This window comes from Vipera berus, assembly GCF_964194415.1.
Source record: "Vipera berus genome assembly, chromosome: 3".
Classification (NCBI taxonomy): Eukaryota; Metazoa; Chordata; class Lepidosauria; order Squamata; family Viperidae; genus Vipera; species Vipera berus.
The window spans coordinates 115,423,770-115,445,429 of NC_138204.1; the positions used below are offsets into that span (position 1 = coordinate 115,423,770).

Here is a 21,660-nt window from a genome sequence, read left to right on the forward strand (position 1 = left end):
CTGAGGCTGTGAAAACTCTTTCTCAACATTTTATGTTTTGCTAAGATTCTTTAAAAGGATTATTATTTTCACCTTGTCTCCTGCTTAAATGTAATCTAAATCCACACCAGAAGTGGAAGAGACTTACTAGCAAACAGGCCGTTCCGCCACCTGCTGTACAGAAATAATTTGTGCTTCACGTTCCGCTTTCTTTACAACATGACCCTTGCAAGTGAAATTTTTGCAAGAATTTGATCTACTGGACTTACGTATGGTGGTACCATTCCTCTATACTGAGGAAGGATCCCTGGCTGTTGCTGGCCATTCATCTTAGGTGGGGGAGGTGGTGCTATCCGTGTCTCTTTCTTCTCTGGTACCTTAGGGACATCGCTTTGTTCTGTTGGTCCAGGCATATTACCATCTTCTTGAACAAGAGGTTTTGGTTCTGGATCAGTTGGAGAGTTTGGAGAGTTTAAACTTCTGCCTCCGCCTTCTCTCCAGCTAGCAACATCTGCATTGGAAAAGGGAACGTCGAATTCTGAAGTGCAGTTACCAGTTTTATTTTCCTCTCCTCAAAACCACATTTTTCCTGCCTGAGAAAAACGAGTTGAAGCAGCCCAAACTGAAGCCATATAACCTAGACCAGGGGTGTCCAACTGCCGGCCCACAGCCCAGGTGCATCACAGCGAAACCACGCCCGCCCCATTGCCGGCAATGGCAAAAAAAAAGTCGTGGTACGTTGCACAAGTTTGACATCCCTGACCTAGACAATTGGTCAATGAAAACCTGAAATAATCTGTGTGACTCAGTTCATTCTGCTCGACCACTATAAAAGCTGGGATCAGACTTTACAAAAAAGGGCCTGCCTTACCACGCTAGGCATCTAGAAGTATTTTTTGGAGCATCTCCGTTTTGGAAATCCCTAGTATTATGCAGTGCACTTTCCCAATATGACTCTGCGTCAGCAGAAAAAAACTGTCACTTCTCAGAAAGCCGGAAACCAGAAATCTTTGCTAATGTACAGTAGTCCTCAACCTATGACCACTTGTTCAGTAACTGTTCAAAATTACAATGGCATTGAATGAATGGTGGTTATGACCTGTCCTCAAGAGTTCCAGGTGTCTCGGCACCTCCATGAACACATAACTGCAATGTGGGTGCTTGGCAACCAGTTTGCAATTTATTTATCTATATCCCATCTTTATTATTTTTATAATTTGTTCAACACAGTGAACATACCTAACATTCCTTCCTATTCCCCCCCCCCCCCCGGTGAGTTGGGCTAAGTCACCCAGCTGGCTTTCATGGGTAAAGCATGATTAGAACTCACGGTGTCCTGGTTTCTAACCTGGTGCCTTAAGAAGAAGCCTAAACTGATTTGCCCGTTATCTGCAGCTTAAAGGTAAAGGTTCCCCCGCACATGTGTGCAAGTCGTTTCCGACTCTAGGGGCCGGTGCTCATCTCCGTTACAAAGCCGAAGAGCCAGCGCTTGTCCGAGGACGTCTCCATGGTCATGTGGCCGGCATGACTAGACGCCAAAGGTACACGGAACGCTGTTACCTTCCCACCGTAGTGGTCCCTATTTTTCTACTTGCATTTTTACGTGCTTTCGAACTGCTAGGTTGGCAGAAGCTGGGACGAGTAACAGGCGCTCACTCTGTTACGCGGCACTCGGGATTCGACCCGCCAAACTGCCGACCTTCTGATTGACAAGCTCAGCGTCCTAACCCACTGAGCCACCGCGTCCCTACTGTGCAGCTTATTAATGACCAATTTCAGCCTCCTGTGATCACGATTGCTCTTTGCAACCTTCCCTGCCAGCTTGTCCAGAAAGTGAACAGGGAAACCAGCAGGGAAGGTCACCAAGTTGCTGAAGTAATTCTCTCCCACCCCGGCAGCACTGGCCACTTACCCACTCCCAAAGTGCATCCTTCAAGCACCCGCTCAGACCTATGCTGGACCCTGGGGCTCCCTCCCTGAACCACAAACCCCTGCGCTCCCCAACTTGCACACTTGCACTCCCTCTCCAATCAAGCACTAGCCGCCTACCTACCTGCTGGCCTGGGGACTTGCAACGTGCTGCTGACTTCCCCACTGACTTTGGTTGTGGGAAGCGGGTCGGGCGTTATTTTGCCTAACAATTATTGGATTCAGTCAACCTCAGCAACTAGGACTGCAGTTATACTTTTATAACAAGTGGGGAAAAACATTTTTTCCCCCACCCGTTTTTCTGTTTCCCCCCCCCCCAGGGTTTCCCATCTCCCGTTTGGGTTGGGGCAGCAGTGGGGGTAAGAGTTAACGTACGGTAGGCCTGGCAGCGGCATTGGGCGCAAAGTGGCAAACGGCTGCGTTGCACCGAAACCAGCCTTTGCCACCTCCCGCCCAATGCTGCTGCCATGAGGCCGCGGAACAAGCCGGGCGGCAGTAGGGAACCAGTATAATGGAACATGGGTCAGAAGGGGGGAGGATCCACCAGGCCTCATGGCAGCAGCATTGGGTGCAACATGCGAGTCGTCAAACGGCCGCAGCCGGCATCAAACGGCCATGTCGCAACGAAACCAGCCGTTTGCCGCCTCCTGTTGAATGCCGCTGCCATGAGGCTGCGGAACAAGCCGGACGGTGTTAAGGAACTGGTATACCGGTACCATGGGTCAGATTCCCCCCTCCCCCATCAGCTTTGCCTCGTCATAGGCAGGCAGGCCGTGCAGGCCCTTAAGTAGGGCTTACTTTCGGGGGGAGGGCTTATATTAGGGGCTTACTTTCAGGGAAACAAGGTAGTAAGTTGTCCTTGTTCATCTTTGCCAATTTGGCTTATTTTGTATTAAAAGAAAACATCAACCACTGCAACCCTAATGATAATCAAGCCTACTACTCAGAACAGGGAATGTGATCAACTGAGTATCTCTTACTAATTTAGTAAGTAACTGAAAATAAAAGAGGCAATGTTAATTGGTAGATGAGGTTTCAACTAATGACAGCAAATGGATTAATTTCCTTAATCCTAGATAAGATACATCATCCCAGGATATTATTTGCAAGTTAATTTTGACATGAATCAAATGTGGATGAACACTGAATTCTATAAAGAACTTTTAAATTTAGTTATTAGATTTGTTAAGGCTGCTCAAGTTCAAGACAATTTGGAAAGTCTAGTACATAGATTAAAAAACAGATTAAAAACCACATAACCCTGAACAGAAATTGCACTCCCCAAGATGAAAAACTAAACAGGAGCTCCACAACCACACCAATCTCAGGCTATTTTATGCACACCTACTTTGTGGACGCAAACTTGGCCCAGGACCGTAAGGTTCTTCTGGCGCATCCTTTTCTTTATTTCCCTTTTCTTGATCTCCAGCTGCCTGCAAACTAGGAAACTCTTGCTGGAAATAACTATTTATTGGAACTCCAGGACCTGAAAGTTTTTTAAAAACCCAAATCAGTACCGCATATAATGTTCTTTTACTCTTATATTTAAACCACAAATATATTCTATAATAATTCAAATTGCTTCAGAAGATGTAGAAACACAGAATAATAGGGCTGGAGGGAACTTTGCAAATCTTCTAGTCCAATCCCTTACCCAAGGTGTGAATCCTTATTCCCTCCTAGACAAAAGGTTATTCAATCTTTTCTTCAAAATCTGCAGCAGGCAAGCTGACAGCTATGTCATCCCAATCCTTCTCTCGTTAGGCTAAACGTTCCTAGTTGCCTTAGCTGTTCATTGTATGATTTAACCTCCAGACCCCTTAACATCTTTGTTGTTCTTCTCTGAACTCAGTATCTTTTTGGTATCATGGTGACCAGAATTGCTTGCAGTATGTATGTATATAAGTATGATGTATGTATGCGTGCTGACTATCTTGCCTAGAGGTGACTTTTAGTACTATTTGTAAAGATAGTTTTATGCCTTTAATGTGTAGCTTTGGATCATTTTTCTCAATAAAAAATGAACAAATTACATGTTTTTGACTTATTTAATTGGGTTCTCTGATTAGACTGAAGAGATATGTAGAGAACAGATCATGTTTAGCTCGTATTTATGCCAAAATACTGAAAATTCAAAAGGGCTCACAAAGTTGAAGACCCACTATAATTTGAGTTGGATCAATTGCCCACAGGGAGAGAGCTGAATGAGATCAATTACACTAAGCCCATTCACTGGATTAGCTGTCTCATTCACAATCATGCTATTAGAAATCCAACTTGGGGAATTTAAAATCAGCATCGTAAGACCAAAATGCAGACTGGCCAGGTTAAGTCTAAAATTTTGCAAGATGGAAGAAGACTCAACATAAAAAATAACTTTCATACATGTAACTTGTCCTTATCTGACAAATCCCTCCCCAGCTTCAAACTTCCCTTTGTAAGCCAGAGGAACTGTTCTCTCTCTACTCTCCCTCAAAGCCACAGAAGCAGCAGCAGCAGCCATACTTAAAAAACAAACAATAGCACATATACAAGACATAATGCCCAAAATAGTTTTCCCTTAGCATCCTTCAATTTTTTGCATCAACTCTTTAGACACAGATCACACACCCAGGAGGGTTGAATCCTTTATAGCTCTGGCTCGGGGAGAGTGCACTAAACCGAAAAAAAATATATGTTTTTTGTTTTATATGGAGCAAAATCCTTTCTAAAAGTTATTCCAAATGTATAAAGCAAACTGAGGGAATGAAGTTATCTCTTAATTCCCTCCTTCTCCACAGCAGCTCTCACCACAGCATAACTCACTGGTCTGAGCTTCCGAGCTCCTTTCCTCTCTCCCCCAATGCAACATACTCCCCAGCCAAATTGGCCGCCAATCTTCTTCTCAGCTACTGCCATCAATGTCCTTGGTTCTTTTTTCTTTCTTTTTTTTTTGCTGGCTTCTATCTCCAAACTAACTTTTGCCAGGAACATACTTTGATCGGGCATAGACTTCCCAAAACCAGCTAATCTGTGCACGTACACGCATTTTCGTGTACTTTCCCCCATAAAACAATTTTCACTTTAGCAAAGTTGCACTGTACAAATACTACCTTCTCACCCTTTGATTTCAAATAGTCTGCCCTGGGTTTTTCTTCAGAAGGCAACTGCTACACACTTGAAACTTTCAATGCTATGCTCCGTCTTTCAACAAAGAATAATGATCTTACTACATCTCTAATACGACCCAAGTAAACAAGAAAATGAAAGAAATAATGAGTCTTACAGTGTAATACAGTGCAGAATTATTGGCTCAGCTAGACTGGCCCATCTATCCTCCACTTACCATCACCCTGTCCACCCTGTTTGGTATTAGCCCAAGATTTGACAACAGGAGGAGCTTCAGGAGGAGCAGGAACTGCAGGTTTTGGCTGCACCGGTGGTACTTCCGCTTGTCTGAAGAAAGAGAAATTTGAAAATGACTGAGAGAAAATGGCTCACATAATGACTGCAAACCATATTTTAACGAAGCATTCAAATCTTCAAATCATTAAAGCAAGCTTCTACGGTAACAGCAGAACAACAGTACGTGAATACATAGACACATTTATGAATGCAGCTCCCAATACTTCTCTTGGTAGAATTTCTACCAACAATCTTATTTCAAAAGTTTTAATACAAAATAAAAGGGATGAACTTCAAGAAAGCTTATCAGGATTTGCATGAAATAGTTTGCATCATATAATTTTAACTATATGATATAAACTGTTCTTAGCATAAAGAGAAATAACATCTACCATCTAATTTCAATTTGCCTTCATTTATTTTTTCATGGTGGAAGTGAACAAACCTATAAAGCAAACCCAAAATGATCTGATGCTGCCAACAAAATCTAGCAAGTTTAATCAAGGATGAAATACTCCAGAATGGGCTCATATCAACGCTTCAAAAGACACAATCTTTCTCATATCTGCGGAATCTAGTATTCATTTATAAAAATTAGTGGTGAAGCATCATTTATCAATACTTATTTGACATGACAGGGCTTCTCTATTTTCACTCATCATGCCCTGTATTAGCAGGCTGCATAGTTCCGCTCTTTTATATGAAGGCAATATTATAATCATATCTATCTCCCAAATGGGAATGAGAATGAAATTGAAGGATGTGATATTGTACTTAGAGGAAATATGAGTAACAAATTATCAGAAAACTAAAGTGCTTGTATTTGCATGAAATTCTTATAAAATGTATAATTAACATTATTGCCAATAATTATTAATGAGCCTTGTGAAGGGCCATCAGCTGCCCTTCCTTGGCAGGAGGGAGAAGGCGGTGAAGGTCAGCTGGGGAGGGTGGGGGATGGGCAGTAGAGATAGGCAGCAGCAATGGAGGCAGGATAGCCAAAAGGTGGGATACGGGAGGGAGTCAGGCAGATGGAGGAGTTGAGATGTGCGTTGCACAGTCATAAATTTAGGCAGGCTGCCAAGCACCCAAATTCATATGATGTGATTGCAGGGATGCCGCAGCTTCAAGGACCAGCCATAACTACTATTGGTTGATTGATATTGTAACTTCCAAGTGGTCACTGAATGAATGGTTGTTAAGCAAGGACTACCTGTTGTGTTCTGTTAACACTCCTGTAAGCATAGGCTAAAACATTACATTAGTAACAGGAAGGATGATTCGTAGCACAACTTACTTTTCTTCCTCGTGCTGTTCTTGTTTAGAAGCCCAACCTGTGCCATCCTTAGGCACAATGTTTATATTGGGATCGTTGCCTTTGTTTTCTGCTTTAAGACTAGGGAGGTTAGCTGGAGGGGGCATTCTCCGTGAAATGGCAACTTTCCCAAGACTTTGTAATCCATGACGAGCTGTAACTATGCAAGAAAGAGAGTGTGAACTGTTAATATACATTCATTGTTTCTACAGATCCCTTTTTTTCTTGGAAACAAAAAGAATAATTTCTGACAAAATACTGTTAAAAGTTATATTTCTGGCCACTGAAAAACTAGAAACAAATTGCCGCCCTCTCACTTACTTGCAAATTGTGAAGGAGAAAAAAATATAACTCTTGGTTTCTAAATTAATATAGGGACAAGTGAATATAGCATGTTAAATATCTGGTTATTCTTCCGTAGACTTATTTAAACAAGTAGTAAACAATACAAAACATCATCAAAGCCTAATGTTAAGCTGTAAGATTTATAGAGTGAACTTTGTTTCCTAAATCAAGCATAAATTAATTCTATTTTTGTTTATTGCTCTCTTTTAAAGTGCAGCAACTAGGAAAGGAATTATGAAATTCTCCTTCTCCCTTCTTGCTTATGGAACTTGTATACACTGCGAATTTGTTGTTCAAGCACACATATTATTATTTATTATGGATGCAAACTGTTTTTCATTAAAATATACAAACAATGAACAATGTAATAAAATTTATACAAATCAAACACAAATATTTAAGAGCTGGAAGATGAAATTCATGGACTGAATGGCAGATTAACAAAAGACTGAGCACACTGGTACTTACATACAATCTTGCCAGAAGCCTTTTTAGTGACAGCCCTTTTAGTATCATGATTTAAAAATATCTGACTACTGACTATAACACTGTCAGGCACATAAATTAATAAAGGTAACTAGGTTGCAAAATTGAAAATCTGAAGTTAAAACGCCTTAAGCTTTGATATTTCTGCACAAAACAAAATTATATCCGAGTAACAGACCTAGTAAATGTTTAGTTTTAACAAACATACCTGTAGTTTTCTGTGTTTCCAGAGTCTTTCCTTTATATGTATTGAATAAACTAAGTGTTGCATACTTCGTTTTCCCGTCCTTTGCTTTTGTGCTCTGGCTTGGCTTCTCAGACATTTCAGTTCATCGAGTCTGGAATCTCCTTGCTCACCCCCTGAAAAGGGACAATAAACTGACTAATCAAAACAACCTAAAAAAGAACACTCGTTACATCATGCAAAGATGTAATTACCATGAGAATTGGGATATCCAGAATGTAGTGCAGCTGCTCCATTAAAAACTGTTGTAGTTCTTTCCAATATATGAAATAGCACGACAGATCAAATTTATTTAATTTTTATTTTAATCCCATTTATATCCCGCCCTTCTCCGAAGACTCAGGGCGGCTTACAATTTAAGCACAAACCAATGTGCTTAGCAATAGCCTTCATTCTATGTATATGCCTGCTTATTAGGGCTTTCGGGGGGCCCCCAAGCAGCATTATTACAAAGTCAGCTTAATTGCCCCCAACAATCTGGGTCCTCATTTTACCTACCTCGGAAGGATGGAAGGCTGAGTCAACCTTGAGCCTGGTGGGACTCGAACCTGCACTAATTGCAGGCAGCTGGTGTTACTTAAGGAGGCATTAGCCCACTGCTCCACCAAGGCTCTTGTTCAGTGTGTTGCAGAAATCCTGTTAAAAATCTGATTTTTAGTAACAGGAAGACAAATATCAAAATTGAAATGTATTAAAGAGATGGGGCAATCTAAAATGAATGCTACTAAAATGCTTCAAGTAGCCTTGTGCTTGAATCTATCTATATACATGCATTTGGAGTAGTTAACATTAAGATTTATGCCTCAAGGTTCATATAATCAAACTCTCTACAGATATACTCATTTCTTAGCCCAATTATCAATCTTCTAGGCCAGGGGCCAGCAAGTTATTGTCCAACAGCTAAATCTGGCACACCACCTGGTTTTACATAGTCTGCAAGCTAAGGACTGGATGGATAAGAGGGTAGCAGATCACCAGGCCTGAGCCGCCACCAAAACCAGCGTTTAGAAGTGGAACTCAGGATGGGGGTGTCCAGGGTAAGGGTAGTGGCTTTTCAATAGCCAACTACTGTGGGAGATGGATGTAGCTATTTACAAAAAATGTTTGCTAACCAATGTGCTAGACCAGGGGTAGGCAACCTTGGCTCTTTATGATTTGTGGACTTCAACTCCCAGAATTCCTGAGCCAGAGCCAAGGTTGCCTACCCCTGTGCTAGACTATAAATTCAAAATATTTCCATGTATGGCTATTGCCATAAAGTATTTGAGATCAGTTTCATCAAACTACAGAAAACAGAACATAGGTTTTCACTCATGTTATGTTAGTCTATCTGGTTTCATCAAACTACAGAAAACAGAACATACCGTAGGTTTTCACTCATGTTAGTCTATCTAGCTTAAACAATTTGAGTGGCAAACCACTATGCTTATGTCGAGAAGTAATTATCAATTCAACATATTAGTATTGCCTTTAAAAATATCCATCAATAGATGCTATTTTTCAATATTTTAAAGTTAGATAAAACAGGGTAAATAAAAAGTAATGTAACCAGTGAATCTTGGCTCATTTGCAAGAGTGATAATTAATAACCTATTTGGTCCTCCCTTCTAAAGAAAGGGAAAACAATGAGTTTCCTCGTAATATTTTCTCACTAAAAAATGAAGCTTGATGCTTACTCTTTCATGTTTTCCACTAGTTGGAGAATGAGACAGAAAATGTAGCTATGGCTTATTGATCTAATTGAGCTTTTTAGTACTGAGCTGAGGTTGACAGCTAAGTTTTGGATTTATATTTGTCTCTTCAGCCTTCTGCATCTCTCTTCTAACCCAAAAAAGATCACTTCTTCTATATTTTGCAGCTAGATACTGTTAACAAAATCTAGCTAATATGCAAAATTGAGTTAGATATAAGGAAAGATTCTTGTATAAAAGCAACAATTTAAAAATGTTTCCATTACAGATTTGTTTTCAATGTACTATGTATGAACTCTATATTCCATTGCTGCATATATAAAATATCAATTTGTAATGGCTCACCCAACATATGCACCAACAATACCAAAATTTTTATACCGTAAATTGATTTAACTAGTCTAGAAGTTATAAAGATTAAAATGATAGTTGTAATTTAAAACACAGTGTTTGTTTACTAAGATGATAACCTACTTGGAATTAATCTATTCTTCCTTGCTGAACAGCATTTAAAACATTTAATTCAGAAATGAAATTTAACGCAGAAAGATTGGATTTGCATTAAAGTACAATGGGGTAATTTGTAAGGTATTGCACCAAGTAAACAAGCATCAGGACATAGCTTAACACTGCCAGATTTAGAAGAGCATTTCATACAGTAAGCTATTAAATATGTAAACACATGCAAGGAAAAAGACCCTAGCACTTCCAGTCTGCAAAGAATCACTTATTCAGAGCTCTTCCCAAAAAATTAAGCTTAAAAATAAGTTTTAAGTTGCAACAGCAAGCAAAACATCTCAGAAGACTACTGTACAGTATCCATACAGTGAATATAAGATTCTAGCTAAAATAGAATGCAAACACATAAAAATATAAAACTACAACCCTTTTTAAATTTCACTGTCTTATAACTTAGGACAGCAAACTGAAAATAGCATATATAAAATCTACTCTACTTTCATAAGGTATAAACAGTATGCTAAACTGCAAGTGGAATTTTTAGGGAATACACTGTAATATTCTTAAGATTACAGGAACTTGGATATAGTGTTTTAACTTGAATATAGTGTGTTAACAACAAATACTCTATTACAGAACTATCTAATTAGAGATGCAGTTGAAGAAATCCCTTTGTTTTTTAATAACAATACTGTTTTTATGTCAACCTCTGCACTGAATTTTTTTTTAAAAAAGGAAACAAAATTATAGCTCAATCATGTAAGAAACATCTGTAATTGCTGAATGATCTGCACAGTATAAAATCTCTTTTAAAGTGCAAAAGTCTTAAGAAAAACAAATGGCAGTACTAGCAGAATACTTACTAGCAGAATACCTCAAGGCAAATGCATATACACTGTGATTAAACATTAAATCTTGCTCACTGTGAAACCATAAAAGCCTTGAAAATACTTCTACGGAAATCAAAAGTCCATAAAAAAATGGTCTGCCTGTCTAATGTATTAGTAATTGTCTGTTGAACATGGATGGCCTCAAAGAGGAACAAATTCTTTATATTATAGCAGCATTGTCAATTGGACTCTTGGAAGAATCTGTCTCAAAGGGAAATACATATTTATAACTTTAAGCATTCTGTAACTTAGCTGTAAGTTAAATGGATATCATTATTTCACCAATGTCAGCTTTCTCAGTACATAAATAGTTTTAGAGTGTGGTATTTTACATATAGAATAGTACCTGACAGAGGGAACAACCAAACACACACAAATACTTTGCTTCACACTATGAGACAGCAGGAAAGTATGTCAGCATACTGTGCACTGCCTTTACTGCCAATCCCTCTTGTGGCTCTGCAAAAACCAGGGTATCCAGCCTCTTTCACAGTTCAAGGCAAGTTGGCCATCAAGGCCTGTAACCAGTGATTAATAAAGAACGGGCAAGATTGCAGCAGCATAAAATGGCCAGAAGTTGGCCAGATCATAACCCCTGACTGAGTCATCAACCATATCATTGATGATGATGATGGTATAGGGTTGTGATCATGTTTGTGCTCTAGAGGGCAGTAAGAATCAAAATGTAAACACTGATCGCTGTGTATGAGTTTTCTCTATACTTCTATGAGGAGCTTCTGTCTTCCTTAGTAAGTGTATTGCACAGTCCAGGAAAGCCAGACTATTGCAGTATGCATTGTGGATTCTAAACTTAATATATGCCATTGTTTTAAAGTTTTTATATTTGCATAAATATTTGAGTATGTGAGTGATGTCTGCTGATCTATCTTAAATTCTGGTTCTGATAATATGGATCTTCTATTATCTTCATTGTTCATTAACAGACTAGTTATTTTCCTCTGCTCAAGTATTTGCACTGTGAAAACATCACTTTTACTACCTTCTCACTGTGCTTCCAAATAATGAAAACCTAATTCTTCAAGGAATTGAAATATTACATTGAAAACAAAGCACAGAATTAACTAATGCAGTAAAAATTTGATTAAAATTAATTTAATTTGGAAAAAGAACATACTTTTTTGATGCAGGCATCACTGCTTTAACGTAAAAGAATCTACAAGAGGTAGATGTTGGTGTCATGGTTTCAAAAACATTTCAAGTCTATACATAAAGGTACTTTAATCCACATAATGTAACTTGACATGGCACTTTTAAAGAGGGACATGAAGTACCAGGAATTGTTTTTAAAAGGAAATTGCTGAGGTGTGGGGAAAGAAAAATAACCATACTTTTTCATGAACAAAATAAGAAAAATGAAAGTCAACATATTAAAAAGATATATTATAATCCAATATCAGGCATAATCTAAATGCATGTATCATGTTGGAACAGTTCAGAGAAACATTTACCTTTTAACTTTTCAATAGAGAACTTATTCAAATTAGAGCTTGAATTTTTTGTATCCTAGAGATAAGGTCAGTACAGGAAGTGATAAAATATTGTTATGTACAAGAGTGAATAAATGAAATCTTCTTTAATATAATGTATCACTAGTTCTATAAAATACATTCCAAGTAGAAGTTGAACACAATTTCAACTTAATTATACCAACATGACTGTGTCCTCACTATACATTAAATTGTAAAATTAAAGTGTTTTGCTAAATTACTTCCAACTCTTTGAGGTTTACAATTACTTATGTAGGCTTGAACAGCTACCAACTTGGCAGTCTTGAAGCAAGATTTGGCAATCTAGGTTTATGGTTAACTGAGTTGTGAAAACATTGTCTTAAAATATCATATCTAGGTTTATGGTTAACTGAGTTGTGAGAACAGTCTTAAAATAATAACACGTATCTCTGTAATCAAGATAACAATCGCATAATTACTTTTTATTCGTATCATTTTTACTCAGGGATCATCCATCTATTAGCATTAAGATTGCCAATTTACTGTTATATAAATGAGCCTTTCATTTGGAATATTCCTTATATCATTCTACTTCACTTTGATCAACTTTATCTAAACTGAAGGTGATTTTTTTCCAATCTAGATCAGAATATGATTTGCAATCTTACCTGGCTGATTCAGATTTAGCAATAAAGAGGAACTACCTAAGTATTCAGGACAAAAGAACCACCAGATACAAGACCTGTTAATATAAAGTTTAGTTCTTAGCCATGACTTCAACCAACATATAGACTTAACTGTTTTAGCAGCAATCTATATAGAAAAGAGATCACTTATACTGTATTTCCCCAAAAGTAAGGCCTACCCCCAAAATAAGCCCGCTTGGGGGGGGGGAGGCACACACCTAAAAATCAAGCTAGGGCGGGGATGGGGGAGTGCAGCTGCCCCACGCATCCCGCACTCACTTACTTTGCAACCAGGCCTCTCCTTGCTAGCCCACTTCTTCTGTGGTGTCTCCTGTGTCACAGGCCTTTCTAGAAGGCCTGTGCAGCCAGAACCAAGCTATGGATTCAATCCATAGTTCGGCTCTGCAGGCAAGGACCAAGCTATGGATTGAATCCATTGCTTGGTACTCGGCTGCAGAGGCCTTCTGGAAAGACCTGACTGAAAAATGCAGGCCGGAATGCAGCTGAAGAATGAAGCTGCTCCTTCGGTCAGAAGAAGTGGACCGGCTGGGCGGGGCTGTCGGTGAGTATAAAAGACCCCCCACCCCCCACCCCAAATAAGAGCTGGTTCCTCTTTTGGGGGAAACATGGTATATACCGCATTCAGACAACTGATATTCAAAAATACTCACACAACAAAGCCACTAATTAAAGGAAATGAGAAAAAGATAATATAACCTTGCTAAAAATACTGTCATTTTTATTATTAGAATGAAGATTCCTTACTGTCGTTTACTTTACCTTTGAACTAGAAAAGAAGTATGGGTTGTTGCATTGGGTCCCCTCTCCCCTAAAATCACCACAAAGAAGAGATTGCCTTGAACCTTTCATTGCTCCAAAAATACAGCCTTAAGATTTATTTGCAATGTTTATAATCCTGGAGATCTCTAGATAGCATATTACAGTACACAAAATAAAAATACATAATATTAAAAGTTAAATATGGCAGATGAATACCAGGGACCCTGGTACCTAGGGACCCAAGATTTGCTGAAAATAGTCTTAGCTTCTTTATGGAACATTAATAAAAAAAGTGACTGTGCATACTTCTGTGATGGAGAATGTTCTGTTAAGTGTAGGCTACCACAGAAAAAATATCATTCAAATAGTTTATCCGGTAGGACTGTGATTAGGACAATAATTTTAAAAAGCTGGGATTTTATTTCCTTATCAGCAACTGTCTACATTTGAATGCCTATGGTTATTCTCAATCATCCAGGAACCAAGTGCTTTTTTCAGTTAGCTCTGAGAAGTGAAATGTTTTCAAACAAACAAACAAAAAAACCCACCAAGAAGTCCAGCTGCTTTTTGGGGGAAAAAAAGCATCTTTGAGAGAACTGTCTACTTAGTTACATTTTGCCTCCTATACTTTTTTTTGGTATCAGACAAAGTGAGACCTAAATTTCCAAATGATATGCAAGAATGACCTTGGAGGATAAGAGGAAGAGCTGCAGATTAGACAATTGTTATGCAAAAGGTATCTCAGAGCACAAAAGGAAAAAGGAGGTGGGAAGGAAGCATCTAGAAAGATCTCTCCCTGGTTTTCTGGAAAGTAAAAGAAAAGGAGAGGGGAGAAATGGTTTCAGGCTTCTAAGATAATGTTCAAAGACATAGTTTTATGCTTGTCTGGGCTACCTTAAAGGGCTGACAACCAATTTTACAAATTCATCCATTCTGTGGCAGTCACCTGTAATTTCTTCTAGGAAAAGTATGTCAGCTCCAAGGATTCATATCATTAAACTACCAAAGGGTTGGGAAAAACCACAGGAAAAATAAAAGCTGGAAATATGTTGGAAGGAGTATTTCAACTGGAAAATATCTGTACTTTTCCAGAAAAAAAAAGCTTCTGATAAAAACCTCCACATCCAGATGACCAGCAAGGAATGTCTTATTTTTCAATTCAATCACATACTGGTACTACACTAATTTCTAACTGACCTATTACTGTCACACAATTGTCCTTCCTGCCAGTTCATTGAGGGGCAGATTTGCCTGATCCGAATGGGTTGTTTTATTTATTATTTTTTTTATCCCGCCTTTATTACTTTCTAAGTAGCTCAAGGCAGCGAACATATACAATATTCCTTCCTCCCTATTTTTCCCCCCAACAACCCTGTATTACTAGCGCAAGTCCTTAATTTTTTTTCCCTTTTAATCCTTAGCCTCACCATAAAGAAATTACCCTCAAATTTAACGCAAGCACAGGAAGAAGCAGCCTTGAGCAATCTTAGGCCGGGCTTAGTCACGTAAGTTTAAGTCACGTTCCCCAGAAGGAACAAAATCTGAAAGGAGAGAAATTCAGGAAGAGGCGTGAAAAGGTGAGAATCAAAAGAATAACCGAGGCCGTTTAGAGCAGGGGTCTTCAAACTTGGCCCTTTTATGACTTGTGGACTTCAACTCCCAGAATTCCTCAGCCAGCTTTGCTGGCTGAGGAATTCTGGGAGTTGAAGTCCACAAGTCATAAAAGGGCCAAGTTTTGAAGACCCCTGGTTTAGAGAATTGGGGTTGGGAAAAAATCGTTAGGAAACGACGCCGGAACCTTGAAGACGAAACAACCGGATGTTACAAAAAAAAAAATATCTCCGATTCCGGCGGTCTTCTCTGTCCCCCTCCCCCCCAATTTTCCTTTTGTCCTGAGTTAGAGGAGTAAAATAGGAAGCTCAAGGCGCGGGTCTTCCAGTTCATCCTTTAGAAACCCCCCCCCCCAAAAAAAAGCGCAAGGGAAAGGACGATGCTCTCTCTCTCTCTCTCTCTGCACTGGCTCCCGGCTTCAGTCGGGGCTCGCCGCGAGCCACCCGACTCTCTCCGGCGGGGGATTCTCCCCCCCCCGCCCGGAGCCTTTTAAAGCATCGCCGGCGCCGTATTTCCCTCCCCCTTCTCCTTCGCTTCCTCGGCCTCCGCTACTTGCCAGGTAACGCCGCCTCGGGAATCCCACTTACCGAGGCCGAAGCGACCGCCTGAGCTGCTTTCACGCAGAGCGGGCCAAAATGGCGGGCGAATAGCCAAACCGGCGGCGCCTAACAGCGTCTGACTTCAGCACGCACGTAGCGCTGGCGAGCCACGTGACCCAGCTACTGTTCCGGTGGGGGCGCCAGTCTCTCTTCCGAGCCGAGCGTTTGCGCCCCCTACCGGGAGCCGCGGAAACTGTAACGCAGGGGTCTTCAAACTTGGCCCTTTTATGACTTGTGGACTTCAACTTCCAGAATTCCTCAGCCAGCAAAGCTGGCTGAGGAATTCTGGGAGTTGAAGTCCACAAGTCATAAAAGGGCCAAGTTTGAAGACCCCTGCTGTAACGTGCTTCTAATACCTGTTGCGCCTCCGAAGGTCCATCAGCCTACGCAAAGAGGGAGTAAATTTGCCTCCACGCTCACGTTTACAGGCATATCCACCGAGGAAATTCAAGATTCTCTGCAGCTTATTTCTGATGATTATCTAGCGATTTATCTCCTAAACGGGCTAACAATCCGGCCTATTTCCGATGCTATTTATCACGTTCCTATGCAACCAGTGCTTTCTCCCATTTATCTCATAGTCGTCATGAGCCACAAAATCAAAGTGAAGATAAATTTATTAAAACGCTGTATCACAGGGCTCTTTATTGTTATGATTTTTGTGCAATAGATGAACGGGATAGTTATCTAGTCCTCAGTGGCAGGCGTAATCTTAAAAGCAAATATTGTCTGCCTTTTTTAGTCTCTTGCAGTTTTTTTGGACTGTTTGCACAACTAGTCGTTTAAACGTTCCTATATTGTAAACCATCCAGCGGCAGGCATTCTTTTATTTCCTATTCCTAGACATCTCGGCTGAAATGGGCAAGAAGCCTGGCTTGCTAGCATGGAGCCCAGTGTGGAATGCAAGATGCCTAGAGGGCCACCTTCTGTAGGCAAAATTTATAGTGGGGTGAACCAAATGCGGGATTAAGGAGGCCAGTGCTAATGCACATGCCCGAAAACGGTGTGAGGCCTATGGTGGAGGACCAGGTCTGCCAGAATTGGGCTGCTTGGGAATGCAGCCAAAAGCGGGTAGTAAACTCTTACATAAAGCTAAATACCGGTGCTTAATTAATTCCAGATCCAGTGCCTTCAAATTGTGGGAAGTCAGCCCCCCAGAGAAGGAAATATTAAAAGGGCAGAATATTATATTTCCTCAAAAGATTTTAAAGAGGCAGAAAAGCATGCCCCAAGTCTCCCTCCAGCAGAAACCAGTTCTATAGAAATGCATATGTAATAATCCATTCAGGAAGGTTGTAGCCCTCCAGCTAGAAGCTTAGGAAGACAGACACCTAAAATCTACATACCCCACCCAAAATCTAAGACAGGACATAATAGGATTAAACCATAGATGCCAAAGGGGCACACACAGACTCAGGTCAAAGTACATGACACAGGAAATACAAAGCCTCAAACAGGAACAGGAAACATCCTCAAGAGCCACAGAGGGTATAAAAAACCTATTCCCTACATGTGCTCTTTCTCTTTTTCCCCAGAGCCACCTTTCTGTCTGGCTCTCCTGTTCAGTAAACTGCAACCTTATTTCTAAAGCAGCTGCCATGTTGTTTATTCCCGGCTTGTACTGAACCCTGATGAAGACTTTTCCTTCAACAATTTTTCACCCAGGATGGAACTCCAAGCTAACCTCTCCAATGGACTGGTAAGCCCCCATCTTTCTGGCAACAGACCCCTTGTGTCTGTGGATGGTTCTCCCAGGCCCTGCCTATGTGGAGCCACAGTAGTAAAGGGAGTTTTGGGTTGAGCTCAAGGGCTGCTTTGGAAAGAAGGTGAGTACCTCTAAATTTTAACTTTAAAGCCCAGGGTGTGAGAGAATGTGTGTATGTCTGTGTGTGTGAGTGAGAAGATCCTTTTCCCAATCACAGTTGGATTTTGCTCCCTCTGGTCTTTCCTAACCGCAGAAAGAATCTGTTCAAGTGGCAGAGCCTGGAAAGCATGGGAGTTTGGCCAGAGCACAGGACCTTTTGTTAGGGAAAAGGGAGAGGCTGTGTGAAAATGCAAGCAGGCCCCTGAGCTCAGACTGGTGTATTTTAATGCCAGGTCCGTAGTTACCAAGGCTCTTCTCATTCGAGATTTGGTCGAGGAGGAGTGTGCAGACCTGGCTTGCATTACAGAGACCTGGTTGGGCCCAGAGGGAGGTGTCCCTCTGACCGAACTTTGCCCACCAGGTTTCCGTGTGCTTCACCGGCCCTGGGCTCAGGGTAGGGGCGGGGGTGTGGCGGTAGTTGTGAGGGAGACCTTATGTCTGCGGAAGGCCACCGTTGTCCAGATACTCGGGTGTGAGTCACTCCTCCTGAGATGCGGCCCTGGGGCTCAGTTGGGTCTGTTACTGGTGTACCTCTTGCCCAGCTGCGTAGCAGCAGCCCTGCCCGAGCTCCTCAACATCCTCTCAGGGTTGGCGGTTGAGTTCCCTAGACTTATGGTTCTGGGGGACTTTAACCTGCCATCCCTGGGGGGCTCATCAGAGCTGGCTTGGGAGTTCATGGCCTCTATGACGGCCATGGACCTGACCCAAGTAATTCAGGGCCCGACTCATGAGGGGGGTCACATACTCGACCTTGTCTTCTTATCTGGTCGGTGGCTAGATGATCTGGGAGGGGGATTTCCAGCTATTATACCCCTGTCATGGACCGATCATCATCTCCTGCGGCTGGCCTTCCGCTTTGCCACCCCCCGTCGCTGAGCTGTGGAACCGACCAGGTGGTTCTGCCCCAGGCGCCTAATGGACCCTGAACGGTTCCAGGTGGCGCTTGGGTCTGTGCCTGCCGCCTTCGCTCACAGCCCAGTCGATGCCTTGGTGGAGGCCTGGGAAAGGGCAGCCACGGAGGCACTCAACCGTGTTGTCCCCATGCGGCCCCTGACCTGGCGCAGATCCTGGTGGGCTCCATGGTTTTCTGCGGAGCTCCGGGAGATGAAGCGTCAGAGACGGGGCCTAGAGAGCTGTTGGAGGTCCAGCCGGTCTGAATCTGACCGATTGCGGCTAAGAACCTCTACGAGGTCTTATCTTGCGGCGATAGAGGCAGCGAAGTCTAACTATTTTGCTGCCCTCATCGCATCCACAGATAATCGCCCAGCCGCCCTGTTTAGGGTGACTCGCTTCCTGCTTAATCAGGATGTGAGGGAGGAGCTACTACGGTGGGAAGGTAACAGCGTTCTGTGCGCCTTTGGCGTCTAGTCATGTCGGCCACATGACCACGGAGACGTCCTTGGACAAGCGCTGGCTCTTTGGCTTTGAAACGGAGATGAGCACCAGCCCCTAGAGTCGGAAACGACTAGCATGCATGTGCGGGGGAACCTTTACCTTTACCTTTTATCTCACCCCTTAATTAAAAAAAAATCAAAATATTTCATTAAACGTTCTTTACTGAAAGTCCAGTAAGGACAACCACATATATTCATATTCTCTCTCTCCCTCCCTCTCTCTCTCTCCCTGTCCCTCCCTCTCTCACCCTCCCTCTCCTTCCCTCTCTATCTCCCTTTCTCTCCCTCCCTATCCCTCTCTCTTTTTCTGCCCATTCATTCATTAATCCAGTCCAAGCACCCACACGCACTCCCACACACAAGTTTTTCTATTTTGCTCTCGCAGGGATCAAGAGGAGGAGGAACCAGCCCGAACGGAATGGGACAAATGGACACGGCTGCCTTAAGACACCTACTGCATCTCAGGCACCCCACCATGGCTGACACACCACGGACATTCTTATATGGCTGGGTCTCCACCAGCGTTCGTCTCCTGCCCTTGGTCTGCCAGGCCTCTTCCCCCAGTCTCTGTGTGTGTGTGTGTGTGTGTGTGTGAGAGAGAGAGAGAGGGGGGGGCACTTGTGTTTCTCTCTCTCTTTCTCTCTCTGGGGGGCGGGCTTTAAGGCTGCGGACCTTCTGGACCTCCGTTTTCTTGCAGGTTCCAACCAATTGCTTTGTATCTTGCCGAGGTCCCCAGGCTGTAGCCAAAATAGTGGTGCTCTGTGAGCTTGGTTATTTTCATTATCCAACTGCTACTGGTAGGTAACATCATCAGTGCTAGAAGGGAGTGGAGTTTGCTTGCTATTTATATACAAACGTTAGGGTAGTTCCTTGATCAGGCTGATGCTTGCTGTTTGATTGTTTGTCTGAGTTGGAAGTTCTCTGGGCTATTATTCACTGCTTAATTGTTGCTCTGGTGTTAATCTCTGATTAATTTTTGAGTGTTTATTGCTGGGAATGAGATATTTTGGTCTTTTTGTTTCCTTATTAGCTTGTTGATTGTCTCTTTTGAATGATATGTAGATGTATATCTGTGTTCCTATTGATGGATGATTTGTCTGAGTGCCAGGTTTTCAGGAATTCTCTAGTTTCTCCAGGCTTGGTTTGGTCAAGAATTCTCAATTGAAACTATGATTAAGTCTGTCCATGTGTTGTGCAATGAATGAGTTTTCATTGACTGCTGACTGCTAGTTGGTGTTCGTGGATGTGCTCTGCTGGTCTTTGCCTGTTTATTCTATATAGTGACAGTCCTTACACTATGTGTTGTAGAATAAATGACTCCTGGTGTTTTTTTTGTGTGGTTGCTGGGCCTTTTGGTTTACTTAAGATGTTTTGGAGGACTTTACTTGCTTTGTGTGCTAAGTGATGCTATGTGGTTGTAGTAGTCTGTTGGTTGTTTCTAAAATATTTTAATGTATGGCAGTATTATCCTTTTCATAGCTTGTGTTGGTTGTGCTGTAGTGGGTTGAATGATCAGGTACGTTTGATAAAGTTGTGTTGGAAGATGTTATATAGACTGTTTTCATTTTCCTGAAGTTCAGGGTTGTTGGAGTGTGTTTGTGCTTGTTTTACGTAGCTTCTTTTGTGGAAGGTTGGCTTGTGACTTTGGTAGTGGAGTACTTGCTTAGTGTGGGTAGTTTTACAATAGATTTTTTTAAAAAAATTGCCTCCATTACCTCTGCTGACATAAATTGTCCTATCCCACTCTAAACCTCATGTTGCCTCAATAAAAAGTAGTGTCCTCCAATCTTGACAGTTTTAATATGGGACAAATGAATTTCCCCAGCTTAATTTCCCCTTTGGTGTAGCAGCACCTATCCCTAGGAAGTACTATACTACCAATCATGTTTGTCAGGCTTCTCTTGGCAAGCCAGACTAGAAATAGATAAGCAGACATTCAAGGACAAGAGAGCCTTTAATATGTAGATTTAGTGAAGAAAAGATAACAAAGCCATTATAAAACAATTTTAGTGACTGCTGTCAACTCTGCAACGAACCTGGCTGAAGCCATCTTGCTCGTTTTTGGTTGCCACAAGATTGGGGGGAGGAATGGGAGGTTTTATGCTAGCCTAAACAATTCTCTGTCTGTGGGAACCAAGGTCATTTCTGTTCCCTCAGCTGGGGGGTTGAACCTAATGTTAGAAAGCTCACCAAACTATTTTATTGGGAAACGTAGTTGATTGCATAGGCTATGGGGTAGGAAGTTTAACTTTGTAATACTGTTACTTTTTGGAGGGAACTTTAGTCTTGGTTTCACTTTGACCATGCTGATACTTTGTAACCAATAAACATGTTCTTACAGGAAAAGTCAAGCCTCAGAGTTCTGCTTTGATTGGTCTCATCTATCAGAACCATGACATCTGCTGTGTGTCACATGCAGGCCCTAATTATACTGAAATAGGTGTACACATTCTTGTTCTCTTTTCTTTTGCCTGCATAGTGGAATGGGCTTGAAGCTTGTTTTGATAATCTACCAGTATGGTTTTAGGAGGTTTG

General features: G+C 41.6%; 1 protein-coding gene across 8 annotated transcripts in view; it reads right to left on the minus strand.

Annotated features, from left to right (window-relative positions):
* The window catches only part of PRRC2C (proline rich coiled-coil 2C), a 99,019-nt gene extending 83,043 nt beyond the window's left edge, over positions 1-15,976 (minus strand). For 6 of the 8 annotated variants that reach the window (XM_081323997.1, XM_081324000.1, XM_081323996.1 and 3 more), the window contains exons 1-6: positions 15,856-15,976; positions 7,647-7,798; positions 6,590-6,767; positions 5,234-5,343; positions 3,257-3,394; positions 249-490 (exon numbers count right to left, since the gene is read on the minus strand). In XM_081323997.1, coding sequence (XP_081180123.1) covers positions 249-490; positions 3,257-3,394; positions 5,234-5,343; positions 6,590-6,767; positions 7,647-7,761 — 783 coding nt within the window. In that variant the 5' untranslated portion in view covers positions 7,762-7,798; positions 15,856-15,976. Of the gene's footprint in view, positions 1-248; positions 491-3,252; positions 3,395-5,233; positions 5,344-6,589; positions 6,768-7,646; positions 7,799-13,657; positions 13,677-15,855 lie in introns of those variants that run through there. The other 2 variants (XM_081323995.1, XM_081324001.1) reach the window with 2 other exon arrangements.
* Between the last annotated feature and the right edge of the window lie 5,684 nt (positions 15,977-21,660).